Genomic DNA, 15,507 nt, shown 5'->3' on the forward strand with positions numbered 1-15,507 from the left:
ATGACAGGCCATTCTGCCCATCTAGCCTGTTTGGTCATTAGAAGCTAATTGATCCAAGGATCTCATCCAGCTGTTTCTTGAAGGAAGGAAGGGTAAATTACAGGAAGCCACGCCTGTTGCACACTCCCACAGCTCTTTGTGTAAAGATGTGCATTTCTCTGGCAGCAGCGGCCTTCGCGGTACCAGCCCAGGGAAGGTGACAGCGAGTGTGTGAAAGCCTGTCTAGTGTCCCTGCCCTGCTCCGTCTGGCTCCTTCTCTTGCCCAGGTTGTTCCTCCTGCTGCTGCTGCTGCTGTTGAAATTTATGGACAAATTAATGAGAGGAGCCGGGAGGTATTGACTTTCCTGGGAAAACACAGCTCTTCGAAAATCAGTGGCAGAGTGCTGCAATAATTCAGCCGCCATTGATCCCTCAGCCTTGTTGCCACATTGATCTTCGTTTTACAAGCCTCAAGTCTGTCTGATAGCATCAGGGACTGCAGACTGCTCTGCTCTTCACCACCACCATCATCATCATTATTGCCTATAGTAAGGAATGCTTTAGTTGGTTTGTATCATTACTTTAATATTGTACGGGTATGACTGGTGCTTCTCCACAGAGCTGTGGGTAGGCTGGAGCAGGCGCTCGCTGTGGGTCTGCTGTGATTGGATGTTCTGCAGCTCACCCTGCTCTTCTGATCCTTTGGCAGCGCGTGGTCTTTCACACGGAGTGCAGACACTGGCTGAAGCGGAAGTTGAGCTTTGGGCAGTCTGACTTTGGCAATGCAACGAAGAGTCGAAATGACTGAAAAGTGTGATTGGCGGACCAATCCGGAGCATGCAATCTGATTATCTTCCTTGCAACGCCTTTGTATTTTAGGGGAAGTGCCTGTTCAGTGCCAGCACCGCCCCAGGGCACAGTCCAAATACTGTAAGAGCATGATGAAAGATTAGGATGGGAAAAGCCCATATTTATTAGTAGTCACTGAATCAAGGATCTCATCCAGCCATTCCTGAAGGAAGCCAGTGTATCAGTATGCAGTACAGTGGTACAGTATTCCACGCTCCAAGCCTTTGGTGGGTCTAGATTCACCATACTGTGTGTTCTGTGTGGGTGCCTTATCATTGCTGTTTATCAATGGGCACGACATGGTCAAATCTCAAATCCATGGGTGCTACCCGGCTTGAATGACTTGAGTTTGTTGCATCATTGGCTTTTGGAATTTGTTAGCGGTGATTCAGATGTTCGGGGGGAAAAGAACAGAATTCCAGTGAAGTGTCATGGTGGCAAATAACATGATTCTAGGGAAGTTATTAGGGAGGAAAACAATGAGGGAGTAGCCGGCCTTGCAGAGTGCAGGCCAGCGTGAGTATGCCATGATTCTGTCAGACACTGAATTTATTACTCAGTCCTGGAATTAAAGACCATAACCTTAGGATTGCTCGTGTGTAGTCGATTGAATACTGAATCTTCAGATGAAGGAGCCAGTGGTGTCTTTTCTGCTTTAAGAGCGACATGTCCGATGGGACTGTAGGCTCCAGATGTCTTGGAAACGGCTTGAAGTGACTGTGGTTGCAGATGTGCTGAACTTTAAAGACAGAATTACATGGGAGAGAGGGTGGAGTAAAGACCTGGAGAGGAGCTTAATATTTTGTTGATGCAACACAGAGCAGCTGTTTTCACCAAACAGGGGATGGGAATGAGCAGGAATGTTCTCGTAATCTGCACTTCACTAACAAGTATCTGATTCTGTAATTTAGCTAGTTAACACAAAACAGTCGGAGGACTGTGGCGAATCAGGCCCCTTAAAAGCTTAATAATAATTTCCAAAAAGATCAGCTGCAGCATGGAAAATAATGGCAGCAGTTACTGTAGGCATGAGAAGGCTCGGACTGTGTCTTGTGAAAATGTGAACTGAAAGCATGGTAAAGCTAGGCTCACTGTAAATACATTGACACTTCGTGCTCCACACCACTCGGGGTGGAAGTGGGGAAGGCTGTGTTCTTGCCTGAGAATGGCAGCCTCTTCTATCACAGCACATAAGGCAAGCCGCCAAACCGGCAGACCTCACGCTGTCGACGCCAGTGGTGCAGCTCCTTCGGTATACTCTCTAGTTTGATGAGGTTCTTTGGAAATATAATTGGCCATTTATTTATGAAGACTGACAGGATGACCTGTTTGTGACCTTTTGCATGCTCCTGTATTACCTGAATTAAGGATGTTTGACTTGTGTTAAAGGTGGCACAGTGGCGTGGCTGACCCACGGGTTTCACTGTGGGCAGTGGTGCCTTCTGTGTGGAGTCTGCATGTTCCCCGGGTCCATGTCATCTTTTACTTTTCTCCTCATTCCCAAACACATTGCAGTCTAGGTTCATTCGTGCTCTTGCGTGCCCCCCATGATGGACTGGCATCTTGTCCAAGCTGTAGTCCGTCCCAGGCTAGGCTCTGAGAACAGGTGGCTTTCTGATAACTTTGAAACTGGAAGCTCACAGTTTTTTCCTGAAATGCATTCCCATGACCAAAATCTGGGAAAAATCAAGGCTCTTTTCCTGTCCCTCAATAAATAGATCCTGCTGTCTGTGTGGGTCCTAATGCCCCAGTATAGTGACGGGGATACTATACCGTAAGAAGGCATCGTCCTTCTGATGAGACGTAAAACTGAGGTCCCGACTCTCTGTAGGCATTAAACATCCCAGGGCGTTTCTCGAAAAGAGTTGGGGTGTTACCCTGGTGTCCTGGCCAAATTTCCCCCTGGCCCTTACCCATCTCTGAACTGGCTTCATCACTCTGCTCTCCTCCCCACTGAGAGCTGGTGTGTGGTGAGTGTACTGGTGCACTATGGCATCATCCAGGTGGGGCTGCACACTGGCGGTGGTGGAGGGGACCCCCATGACCCGTAAAGCACTTTGAGTGGAGTGTCCAGAATAGCACTATATAAGTGTAAGGAATTATTATTATTATTATTGTTAGTATTTTTAATAAATAGCCATGTACCTCCATATATACACCCTACATGTTGATCTGGATCACAGGGTTTTGAATCTCTACATTTCTCTTCACATACTGTATGTATATAAAATGTAGATCAGTTTGGTGTTTTACTTTATGTAAATGGAGAAAGTTACATAAATTATGTAGAGTATCTTGTAGTACTGTACGTCGTCTATCTTGAGGACATGCAAAAACATATTTTAATGATCTCATTGAATGTCACTGTAGCAGCTGTATCCTAAAGTAAATCGTTCCGATTGAAATGGATTAGTTTTTGGTGGGAGCAGTCACTGCAGACCCACACAGAGGGGTACACAGCTGTGCTTTCACACCTGTTTAGAGTCAGATCGAACAGTGGGCAAGCCTTGCTTTAGGCCATTGATTTTGATTTTGTCCCATATACTTCCCAAAATGTACCTAAATAACACGTAAGGAAGCCCTCAGTGAAATGTACATTCTCGTAGCTCCAGTGCCCCGTGATCTGGTAATGTGCATACGCGTGGTTCAAGACCCTGATAATGCTGCCAGGGTGAGGCAGGTACTTCAGCCAGCGATGTGAAATAATAACCGTCGATATTGTGCCTTGGTTGCCTTCCCTTTCTCAGCAGAGGCTTGGGATAATGGAATCCCTTGATTAGAGCCCTCCTCAGCTGCACTGGGATGTGTAATGCAGCCATTCATGTTATTTATTTCCCCGTTAATTGTATCTGTTGCATCTTGATTAAGCTGAGTGACAAATCTAGGACATGCGCTTCAAGTGCTGACCCCACCGTGGGAGTATCGCGTGCTGTGGCCCCAAGCGTCTTCGCCGAGCCCCTTACCTCCCGACAGATGCCTCTATTAAAGCAGGCAGTGCCACTCTCTGCGTGCAGCAAGTTGCAAGAAACGGCTTCATCAAAGCACTCATCTCTTCAGCAAAGCCTGACAACTTTCCTGTCGAAGAGAAGGGTACTACGTCTGCCAGGAGGAGGACAGCGTTTAAGAACAGCCTTATTAGAGTCCGGTGCTTTAGCGCAGCACGATTTATATAAATACTGCGGAGTAGTTGAGGCAGGTGTTCCTCAGAATGCGTCATTTATATCAGCTTGGGGAATTTACAAAATATTTTTATAAATTAATGTTATCATTAAGTATCGCTTTGTTTTTATTTTGCATTAAGTTCCAAAATATCTTTTAAAGAAGTGAAAGGGACTGTTCAGTGGCAGAGTTCAGAAGTGTAATGCATATTTTATCTCGGTATATTAGAAAGAGGCCCGTCTCATATAAGGGTTATACTGAAAGAGAACATCTGTTACTGCATAGTGAGATTGGTTGCTGAAGCTCATATCAGGCTTAATATTTGATCATATTTTTGGATTTTAAATTATTTATTTTTCATAAAATGATTTTCATTTTAATAGTGGGGATCCCAGTTTTCTTTATGAAGGTGTCCGACTCGCATGTTGCTGACTGTAAACAGTACTAGATCCTCTATGCCGAGCATTCAGTGCAGTCAATAACTGTTCTAGAAGAACAGCTTGCACAGTGCATCAGTAAGGAGATTGTGTCCCTCGGCATAATGAATTTAAAAACGAATCAGCAAAGAAACTCAAACACTTAAATCTCCTCATTAATACCAATGATAAAAACGATAGTCTTTGAGATATTTGGTGGATAGCAGTGCTTTCTCTCTGCGTCAGTGCAGAAGGGGTAAAAGCAGGTCATTGCGGCTCACGTAGTCGGTATTCCTAATGTCATAACACGGCGCTGCAAGACAGCGTGCTGATGACATGGGGCTGCATCCGAGCGAGGCGGCGATTCTTTATCTGCCCTTCTGGGTCCCACTTTAAAAGAGACGGCGCACTTTGTCTCGGTCAGCTCTAGCCGTCAGTCACAGTTTAAAGTTCATGAAATTTCTATGAGCATTGATTTTCGGAGTGAGGTGGGTGGCAGGGCCGGATGATCGATGGGGCTCCTGGCTTTGAAATTTTTAATTTTCTGCGTGTGCGCGCGTGCGGACGGGCGGGCGCGCGCCAGGGGTGGATCGATGCGGCGCGCTCGTCTCTCCTGCGCGGGGGCTCGTGCGGACACACGGGCGTCTGTCAACTAGGGGACGTCAGCGCGCGCCGGCCGCAAAGGAGCGCGCACAGTAAGGTGCTGTTCCACGCGGAAAAAAAAGAGATCGGAGAAACCCCTACAGAGCCTTCTTCAGGTGTAACCTCACACCCAAGAAACATCGTGATTCTTTTTTTAAAACTGTTTTTAATTTGTCGCGGACGGAGTACTGTACCTGTCACCAACTGAAGCAGTCAGATATATTCTTTATTTCAAATATGCAAGACGCGGAATTTCAGGGGAAAAAAATACTGAAGATGAAGATGGCTAGGTGTTTGAGAATTAGAATCAGAACATGAAAACGATGAGGGCATAAAGCACCTCCTGCAGGGGCGGGGGTAATCGCCCGTGTGCTGTGTGAAATCTTCTGCGGGGATTCCCGATGGCACCTGAAACACAGGGCTTGAGGGCGTGGCTCGGCGTGGCTGGAGCTGGGCAGCAGGGTGTCTGCTGTGGGTGGGCAGAGGACACTGGGATTCCCAGGTGGTGGGTGGTGAACATCCACTTCTTTATAAAGTGATACACTGACGAGCTGCATTTAAGGAACTTATGGTTCCTTAAGACTCCTTACCAGCTGCCTGAAGTGACAGGTGTGTTAACATAAATACACAGTACCTTCCTGGAATTACTGAAGCCTGGTGTCCAGGCTATGGTTAGGAGCATCTATTTTCTAATCACTTTATGCAATACAGGGTATCCCAGCAAGACAGGATACACCCTGGACAGTACGCCAGTGCGTTGCCAGGCCCACACAGACATGCACACTCTCACACCCCTTCCCCAGGAAGCCAGTTAACCTGCCAGGGTTTCTTTGATCAGAGCACTTGGGGGAAACCCAGGCAAATGTGTGGAGAACATACAAACTCCACACAGATAGTGCCCCAGGTCCCTGGTGTTGTGGGGCAGAGATGCTAACTGCTGTGCCACCGGGCCAGCCTGCAGTTCATGTTAATGTTTCTTTATTAGCCCTATACAATTTCTTGCATTAGCAATTCGTCTTTTCGCATACCCCAGCTTGTTCTCCAAGGAGACACAGACACACAGACAGGGAGAGAAGCTGGGGGTCAGAGCGCAGGGTCTGCCATTGTACGGCGCCCCTGGAGCAGCTGGGGTGAAGGGCCTTGCTCAGGGGCCCAACGGAGTAGGATTCCTCTGCCGGCCGCGGGATTTGAACCGGCAACCTTCCAGCCACAGGCACAGATCCTGAGCCACCACTCCGCCCCAGTTAATTCATAGGGGGACAAAAATGATGCAGAGAAGCCATCTGAAGGTGGTCAAAAAGGCTGGGCTACTTCTCCTCTCTAGGAGCCCTTGATACCCCAGTCTGCAGAGCACCGTGTCGGCATGCTCCCCTGCTGCAGGGAGAGAGGGGGCCGGAGCCCTGATCGCACCCCTGTGACGGAGCCCTGGTGTTCTGAGGGGGGTGTGCTGCCGTGCGCTTGCTTGTTCACACTGTACGTTCGGTGTGCTGGAGTCGGAGCAGCACCCGGGGGGGTCCTCGTCTCGTCTCCTTGTGCGCGAGAGAAGCGCGATCTTCTTTGGAGGCGCTGTAGTACGGCTCATCCAACACCCCGGACGCTCGGCCCCGGGAGCGTTCTCCCTCTGCGGGGCAAGGAAACAGTTGAAGAAGGCATTTAACATCATGTTTCAAAAATGAACCGATGCGGTGCAACTGCAGGACCCTCCACCAGCCTGTAAGAATGAGAGGTCTGCAGAGCGGACCACTTGTGAGTGTTGGAATGGGTTTATGATTTAGTTGTTTTAATGCTTTAGAGACGGCTTTTCTATCTTTCATCACGCGGCCTTTCTGCTCCAGGTGACCTGTGAGTCTGATCTAGCAGGGGCAGAGCTCCCTCTTTGCTGCCGAGTTTTTCCCCAGCTCTCTGTGGTTATGTTTGGTGTGTCAATAGAAATCGCATTTGCCAGCATCCTGGCCGCCCGTCTTGCTTTCCCAGGCTCATGGTATTCCATTTGTAACCGTAGACTCGAGTAGACTATGTAATCACCTCGGTAGCAGAGCACGAAAAAAAAAAGACTCACACGCTCCCTCTCACACACACTTTCAAGTGAACTACATTATCTTTCCCCGTCTAATCACACGTTCAGCAGAATGCGAAGATGGCCGAAAATCAATACAAATTACGATGGAGAAAGTGGCGCTGATGGCTGGAATTGGAGCATATGTTTACACTAAATCAGGCAATCTATCTTCATATCAGCCGTGTAATGCATCGGAGGTCAGGGTTCAGTTGCGCGTTCCCATTCTCCAATTACCTGGGCTCTTTAGAAAGAGGGACTGTATTGATTGGGTACATGATTGGGATCCTGGCAGCCAATCAGGAGCAGAAGTCAGAGTTCGCCCGCGTTTTAATAAGGAAAAGTAATGGGTTTAATTTAAGGTGCTGCAGTCGAGGTGGGGGGAGGCTCGACGCACACCCCGTTGCGAGCTTTATTAAAATGAAGCGCCGGCTCCCCAAGATCCGCGCTCTTGTCTTTTTCCTCCGCCGCCTGGAAATTACTCGGCTCGGAAGTTCCTCGGCTCCTCTCAGCAATCAGAGCCCCCGCCTGGAGAAGCGGCAGGGAGTGAGCGGCGGCGCCTCTCTTTCCCGGCGAGCCCGGCTCTTGATGAGCTCCCTCCTCGCTCTCCTGTGTGGAATAACATCATGCGCTGGGGTGGGAGTGCAAAACAGAGCGAAAACAGAATTGCCCCATACACACACAAAAAAAATAATCAGCCTAGGTCTAAATGCAGGCACCGTTGGGCACATGGTGATGACACGCTTTGCATGTGGAGCTCTGTATTTGATTCACTCCCCCTTCAGAAACCGCTCCTGCTCTCCCCGCAGAGCGCGGTTTGATATGAGAATTGAAAGTTTCAGTGCACGTTTTCCCCGTCTTGACCAGACACGGCGTGTTTCATCGGCAGAGGCCAAACAACTGACGCAGACCCGGCCTTTTCTAATTCGGGATCGTCTCGTCTTTTCTTCTGTGTTTTTCGTTAATAGCTACACACACGCACGCCTCTCCTCCAAAGCCGTATCGTCAGTGGGGGGAAAAATAAGAGGGAGAAAACCCCCCCCCGGCATTTATAGTGATATATAATGAACAGAAAAGTAAAAGAAACGCAACGAGAGCCCAGCCGAGCCGCTGAGCAGAGCCCGCTGTCCGAGCTGCTTGAGCATGTTCATTGACACCTGAGCCGCTTCTCCGACAGGCCGCCGACAGGCCGCGGCAAGGCGCCCACAGAGCAGCCGGGCTCGAAGCCCTTTTCTTCTCCTCTGTACAAACGAGCTTAAACAAATTTGATTTAGCGGCTCGCAGGCCCATTTCGGGAAAGAAAACAAATATTGTTATAGCAGTAATAACATCTATTTGCCGTCGCGACACGCAAGCGCCTGCTTTCAAAAGGCAGATTCGCCGGTGCGTCCTTATTCTTATTCATGAAACCGCCAGTTATGCATATTAGCGTAAACTAGCTATTCTACTCCCGGTATTTGGAGTGTCAATCATCCTTATAAAATACAAGAGCCGTGTGTGACAAAAGCAGAGTGGGCAAGCAGGCTGACAAATTGTCCCCAAAGTCAAATTTGACAGCCTTTTATGATTAATGGGCTTGATTATGGAGAAATTTCTTTAACTCGTTTCTGGTTTTTTTGCATAAAGGAATGGAAATTGTAGGCGGGCTATTCTGCAGTACATTCAGGAGAATAGAAATAAAGGAGGTGGTAAGAAAATGGAATCAAATTAGTCTGAAACAATTTCTGAAAGCGATACTGTTGGGCAGCCTTAAAATAGCTCACTAGAGGTCTAGCCGCGCACTTAATGAGTATAGCGCAGCGAGTCACAGACAGGCCCGAGCCCGACTTCAGCCTTAACCCCGCCACACCTGCAGGGGTCCGGGAAATGGGCACGAGCTCCTCCCGGGAAGATGAGGTAGACGACACTCCTCTCTGCTGCCGACGCCCCCCAGGGCTGCTTCAGACTGAAATGCAGAACTTGAAACTGCAGATGCTTAAACCCCCACGCCTGCCTCTCCATAGGAAGGGACTGAATCAATGGGAGAAAAGACTGATGGCAGGCCGAGATGTTGAATTTGCCTATTTAAAAACACGAGTCTTTCAGATCTGATTTCTGCAGCCCCCTTTCTATAGAAAAGCACCGGCACTGTACTGTACATTTGTGGTGAGAAGCAGTGCATTATACAGTGCTACTTGATGGACTTCCCTGTGACAATTAGGCCTTCTCTTGTGTGACAGGATTGTTTATAAGCACCTCAGCATCATGCAGCTCCTAGTTAAACACTCAGTCCTGTTTTTCTTTAAAAAGGGTGAATATTTGCAGTATCGCTCTGTATATAATTTCCATCATACTGTATACTCTATACAGAATCTACATTTTTGGTGCAGTATCTGATAGGACTTAATCTGGTATCACTTGTGGTCTCTTAGAAAAAAAAAATCAAGCGAGCTAGAGTGATTGTACATGCTGATTTAGCATCTGGAATGATATCTAAATAGCTAAGCACTGAAGAATTCGCTACCTTGGGCATTTTAATGTTGTTTGCAGTGCAACTACTAGAGAGACTCCTGTGTTTGCAGATAAATGTGGCCAAAAGTGACTGGCTGGAAGACGAAAAGTTTCCTAGTGAGGATATTACATTTCCAACCACGACAGTCTGAGTGGGAACTGCGGCGGAGGACTGTGGAGCTGTCAGACGGCCCTTTTCGGGTCGTGGTGGTTCTGCTTGATCGCATTGTGCTGTGGGTGCAGACACATTCGGGCTGAGACAAGTGCTGCCATGGTAATTGTGTTCTTATTGGGAAGAATCGAGCCTTTGGACTAAAGTGCAATTAAGAACGTAAGGAAGGTCACAAACGTAAGCGGGCCGTTGGGTTTCCCTATTGACCTTGTCTGGCTGCGGCCAGTTAAGTGACCTGAGGATCTCATCGAGTCATTTCCTGAAGGAAGCCTTAGTGTGAGCTTCACGGTCTTGTTCCATGCTCCCACAGCCCTCTGCGTAAAGAGGGTCCTCCTGGTCTCTGTTCCCAGCTGTCTTCTAGTCTGTGTTTCTAGATCAGACAGATCAGACAGAGATTGCTCCACCAGCTGAAGAGCGGACTTGAGGGAGGCCAGGTGGTACAAGCCTAGAGAGAAACTGAGCCAGGACAGCGGGGTTAATACCCACATGTTTATGAGCAGTCATGTAATATTTAGTAACCAAGCAGTCAGGATGCCAGTTTAACATCTCATCTGAGGGGCAGAAGCTCCTACAGCGAGGTGTCTTCAGTCACCATCCTGGGGCACTGGTTGAGAAATTTGGGTTGGTTCCTTCTTACATTGTTGTGCTGTATTTTTGTATCGCTGCCAATTTAAAAACAGGTTTTACACACTTCTTCTTCATGACCCCCTACTTTCTTCCTGTAAAGTAAAGCAGCAATATTAATTTGCCATAAATCTGTGTTCAAATATTGATCCGTGATGGAGTCCACATGTTTGTAGGGAAGAAACAGCACCTTTTTTCCTGGTATATCTTCAGCGCCTCCGTCTTCACTTCCTCTAGCTTTCTTTTCCTGATATCTTCCTCCTGTTGTGGCGTCTCCATTCCATTGGAGGGTCTCAGGTGATCACTTGTGGTTGAAAACTGGACCCCAGAGTCTAATACATATCCTTCATGCAGCGGATCCAACTTCTGAACTTCATTTGTAGTTCATTTCCTCAAGTTAATAGTGCTGAGGGAAAACAGCTTTATTTCTTTTTACTTTTCCAGCCCTGAATGAGCCCACCATAGACTACGGTTTCCAGAGGTTACAGAAAGTCATCCCCAGGCATCCCGGAGATCCTGAGAGGCTACCCAAGGTAAGTGTTTGAAGGTCCCAGGGGACAGAGATGTGTCGTACAGTTTTTTGTGAAGTCACAGAAGCAGGACCAAAACAGTGTTTTAAAACAAAAGACGATAGAAAATATCCCAGACCACTCTACCGCTAAAGCTAAACAGCTTCTGGGAATCCTGATATAAACCCCAGAGGGCTGTATGAAATACCTGCTACAGGCATTGAAGAGAACACTGTTTTGAAAATCATTGCTGAAATTTTGTTTTTAAATTTCACATTGGAGTAAAAGAATCTACCTTGTTTCCCTTTTCTGTATCTAACACAATGCACGACCATAAAACTTCCTAGAATGTAATTATCTGTCACACATTATAGTATTAGAAAACACTCAAATATCCTCATTTTTCTTTTTTCAGTTAGGAGTTGCCTTTAGCTCTCTGTCACAGATTTGTGCACTTCTTGAGGTTCGTTCTTTAGGTGAGAATCAGAGATCCTTCCCAGGCGTGGTTCCGTCAGGTCACACGTGAAGATATGAGACGTGACCAAACAGGCCTTGCATTGGGACTCGCTACCTGTATTTGCATTGATCTTGGGAATCTGATACGGTTCACAAAAACATCTAATTTGCTTTATTAACACTTTGCCAAAGGACCTGTTTTCCAATGCGTCATAATATAAAGGGTTGTGAAGAGGTCCCAGCAGTTTAAAGTTGTTTTCATCTTCTTTGATTCATCTTCTTTTTTATTCTTCTGACAGAGAATTAGATTGCTCTTGTTCTGATTTTATTAGACACCAATAAAGACAACAATAGAAAAGCACAGAAACGCTACACATCAGAAATACAGGCATAAAGGCACACATGTGCTTCCTGGCCAACACATTCTCCCACGACTTGTCCATGGAGCCCTGCTGCCTAGTTAGTATGAAAAGATTATTTTCCCCCAAAACCCACACTGGCTAAGTGAGTGTAATTCCTTTGGGCAGAGAACTGCTGTAGAGGGGATACTATCAGATGGGGACTGACAGTTTAAAACAGCTGCCAAATTGAACCCATTTATCAAATTCTGACATCTAAGATCCATCCTCCAAAAAACAGTTTATTTGTAAATTGATACTAATAGTGAACATACATTGTCTGGTTGCTTTGATGTTCCGTCTTGTGGTGGACGATCACATTTTGATGTGCTTTTATATGTCTGTGCATATTCAAAAGAGAACTCAAAAGGCATTTTTTTTACATTATTAAAATGACATGCTTGCACATCAGAAAAGAAGAGTCTGTCTTGATACATGTATGCTTTTGTGCTAGGGAATTTCATTTTGTTCTCGACATACAGTCCCATCCAAGTGAAGAAACAGCTGTTCGTACTTTGTAGTCATACTGTTGTGACCCAGTTTCTTGATCAAAGAGAAATCAGTGCATACATATAGAATGGAAAGGAAAGGGAGATTATGTATTGCACAAGGTAAACTTACATACTGTACATCTATGATCTTAAATAATTATCAACTTTAGGACAGTTCAGTCCTTCAGCTATCTAGAAAGAATTGTAACATTTTTCAAAGTAAATGTAAAGGTTGCATTATTTTCTCATCAGCTAAAAGGTTGTTTTCCCTTTAACTGATGCGGAGACCTTGAATTTATACGATAGCTATGCTGATAATTATTGGCTCCTACTCCTTTCGATTTCAGGAAATTTGTAAACTTGAGGAAGTGCTTTTTTCCAGTTAGTCTTTAGATTATATTCAGGCAAGTGAAACGTCGGTACATCCCTTGCTATTATAGTCCAGTAGCTCTTTTAATATTGCTTTCTAAAAAACAAATATTTTTTTCTATTCCAAAACTCTTTATTTCTAGAATAATGTGTGTTGTATCTGGAAAAACTCATACATGCTGCCACATGATGTACACATCCACAGTACATTCACTCACATCTCTGTGTGATACACACACATAGCCTACCTTGGAGGAAGCTGACCTTCGAGATGGAGATGACTTCCATCCTGAGCCCGATCACTCCACAGACTCACACACCACCAGCAGACAGTGTCTAGATAGATGCCAGTTTGCCCTGAGTTGACAGGGGTGGTGTTACCCTGCCAGCTGTTCTGCAGAGAACTGGGGTAAATCCCAGTGAAACAGAGTGAACATGGGCCTGCTTTATCTGAAGGGTTCGAACCGGTGTCTTTCACAGCTGCGAGACAGGAAGACAAAATTCCTTGTACCAATTCAGCATTCTATACCATTTCATTGCCTAGATGCACTACTTTTTTAACAAACCTGCTTTAGGTTCATCTGCAGTTCTAATTGAGCAGAGTCTTTGGTTAAATTGCGAAGTCACAGGAGGACATCAGGATGTGTTTACAATCACAAAGGCAAACAGGCGTCTCATTGAATTACCTCGGTCACAGAAGTACAAAACTCCAATTCATTTTTATTTTACAAGTCTGTTAAATCACTAGTTCGTATGAATTTCTAATCCCAAATGACATACTGGTAAATATTAATGGAATACTTCCTCTCCTGATTCATGTTACCACAAAGCAAGTGCATCCAGCACTGCCACTGAGTAGTCTGTTGAGTGAGGTCACAATGCCGTTTTCAACCCATGATCCCTTGCAGTAGGATGAAGAGGAGTAGAAAGAGCAGTGAAAGACCTTGCTAACACAGAAACCGGAAGGTGTGTAGCAGGCTACACTTAACAGTTTATGCTTTTTATTATTTACTTTTTAGTGATATGCTTAGTGGTTTTCCAGAAAGAAATGATTTGGAAAAAGTCCATGATAGTGGACAAAGAAATGGAAACACTGTCTCGGGCGTCGCTCCACAAAAAACAGTAGTCCATTCCCTGCGCTCTTTCAGGCACTCAAGTGGTTTGTGCACCACAACCCGACTGTGGTATCTCGCTCTGTGAAGTGTTCGGCAGACTGTTGCTAATGAAAATGGCATCTTGCTCTCCTGGTTGAAATTCACAGTTGGTTGATCTGCAGTTGCTCACCTGCCATTGCTTGCACGTGGAGCTGAGGCAGGGATATCGTGATCCCGGAGGGTGCACTCCTGCCCACTGTTGTCCTTTTACTGATGATTCCCACACTGACAGCATCTTAGACACTGTTGCTTGTGAAACAGTCAAGTCTGCTAGTGGAGCTGTCTTGGTCACTAAAGCTTCTGACAAACTCGCTTTCATTCCAGACTTGTGCCAGAGCTACAGCACAGACTTTCACATACATCAGTATTTATTGATGTTTTTCTTTTATTTATCTAATTGTCTCATTCTACAGAAGTGGAAAACAAGATAAATGTGTTTCCGTTCCCATTCCAGAAAGCGATGAGATTGTTGGAGTTAGAAAGAGAAAGACGTGCTGTTCTGCTGCAGTTCCTGAAACACAGGGGCTTCTGTGGGAAAGAATGCAAATCCAACACTTAATTGTTTAATAATGTAGCCGAAGAATCAACATCAGAGACGACTCCAAATACTTCATGCCCCCCATGCGCTGTTATCTGGGAATAAAGTTGGAATAATCAGCCTTGTGATAAAGACTCCTTAGCAATGGTGAAATTCTCATTCACTTTATTTTGGAGTAGCAGCAATTGCTTATGTTGTCACAGACAGATTTGAGGTGGTGCGCTTCTCCAGATGAGAGCAAACCTTGTTAGTGCGAGTTTATGCCAGCGGACCCCGAGACCCACGCGATGAACATTCATTAAACACGACTGGTCTTCAGACAGAAGGCTGTGACAGTGGAGATCGTTCAGGCCGTGGAAACGTAACCTGGGATTTACACAACGCTTTCTCTCCTCCGTGCCTGGGAGAAGGATTTCGTGTTTTGGAGGCTGATTGTGTTCAGGGGGCCCAGGCGCAGAGCGATTTATCATTGTTAAGGGACCTGTCGGAGGGTTCGTTTGTGGAGGTCAGCTGATCCTGTCCCTCCAGCGCTGGAGTCCAGTAAGTGAGGCGCTGAAAAACGAGGGCAGAGCAGAAAGCCAAGCTGGCGACTGACTGTGTGGGCAGCCCTCGCTGCCTGGCGCTGGCCGTCAGCTCTGGCCCATTACTGAGGTCTGGACCCCTCTTCTCAGCCATCGGGAAAGGAAGAAAAACTGTTCGATTCCATTATGTGCACTAAACGAAATGAGTTCTTTCCACGTGCTTCCCATAGGTCCTTTGCAACATAACGTTACCCATGATTTTGATCTCTAAGACATCCTCTAGATTGGACCGTTTTTGAGATCAGAAATGCAGTGAGTTTGAAGGTCTCTGCTGCGGTCAGAATCAGTCACCGCGCACGTGCAGTATTTATACACAGAAAAAAAAAGTGTTTTGCTCTTCTGCGTTGCTGCGGAGAGTGACTCCATACATGAAAGCTGTGACGGGCTTATTTATGGGTAGGCTTAATAAAGGAAAACCCCCCAAAAAGGCAAAGAGGGAGCTTGGGGTGTGTGTGTAGAGGTGGAACTCATTAATCATGATCACTGTATGTAGGGTGAGTTAGAAGGTAATCAATTTTCAATAATAGGTGCAGTACAGGGTCGCGGTGTTGTAGAGTCATAATTGATCATGTACATTGTATAATAATAATTAAAAAAGCTTTCTAAAAATATATAGAGTACAAT

General features: G+C 46.1%; 1 protein-coding gene across 5 annotated transcripts in view; it reads left to right on the forward strand.

Moving 5' to 3' along the window:
* LOC102696247 (transcription factor COE3-like) overlaps window positions 1-15,507 on the forward strand; it is a 165,507-nt gene that overhangs the window by 122,618 nt on the left and 27,382 nt on the right. For all 5 annotated transcript variants that reach the window (XM_069186866.1, XM_069186689.1, XM_069186637.1 and 2 more), the window contains one exon: window positions 10,832-10,920. In XM_069186866.1, coding sequence (XP_069042967.1) covers window positions 10,832-10,920 — 89 coding nt within the window. The remainder of the gene's footprint in view (window positions 1-10,831; window positions 10,921-15,507) is intronic.

This window comes from Lepisosteus oculatus, chromosome 1, assembly GCF_040954835.1.
Source record: "Lepisosteus oculatus isolate fLepOcu1 chromosome 1, fLepOcu1.hap2, whole genome shotgun sequence".
Classification (NCBI taxonomy): Eukaryota; Metazoa; Chordata; class Actinopteri; order Semionotiformes; family Lepisosteidae; genus Lepisosteus; species Lepisosteus oculatus.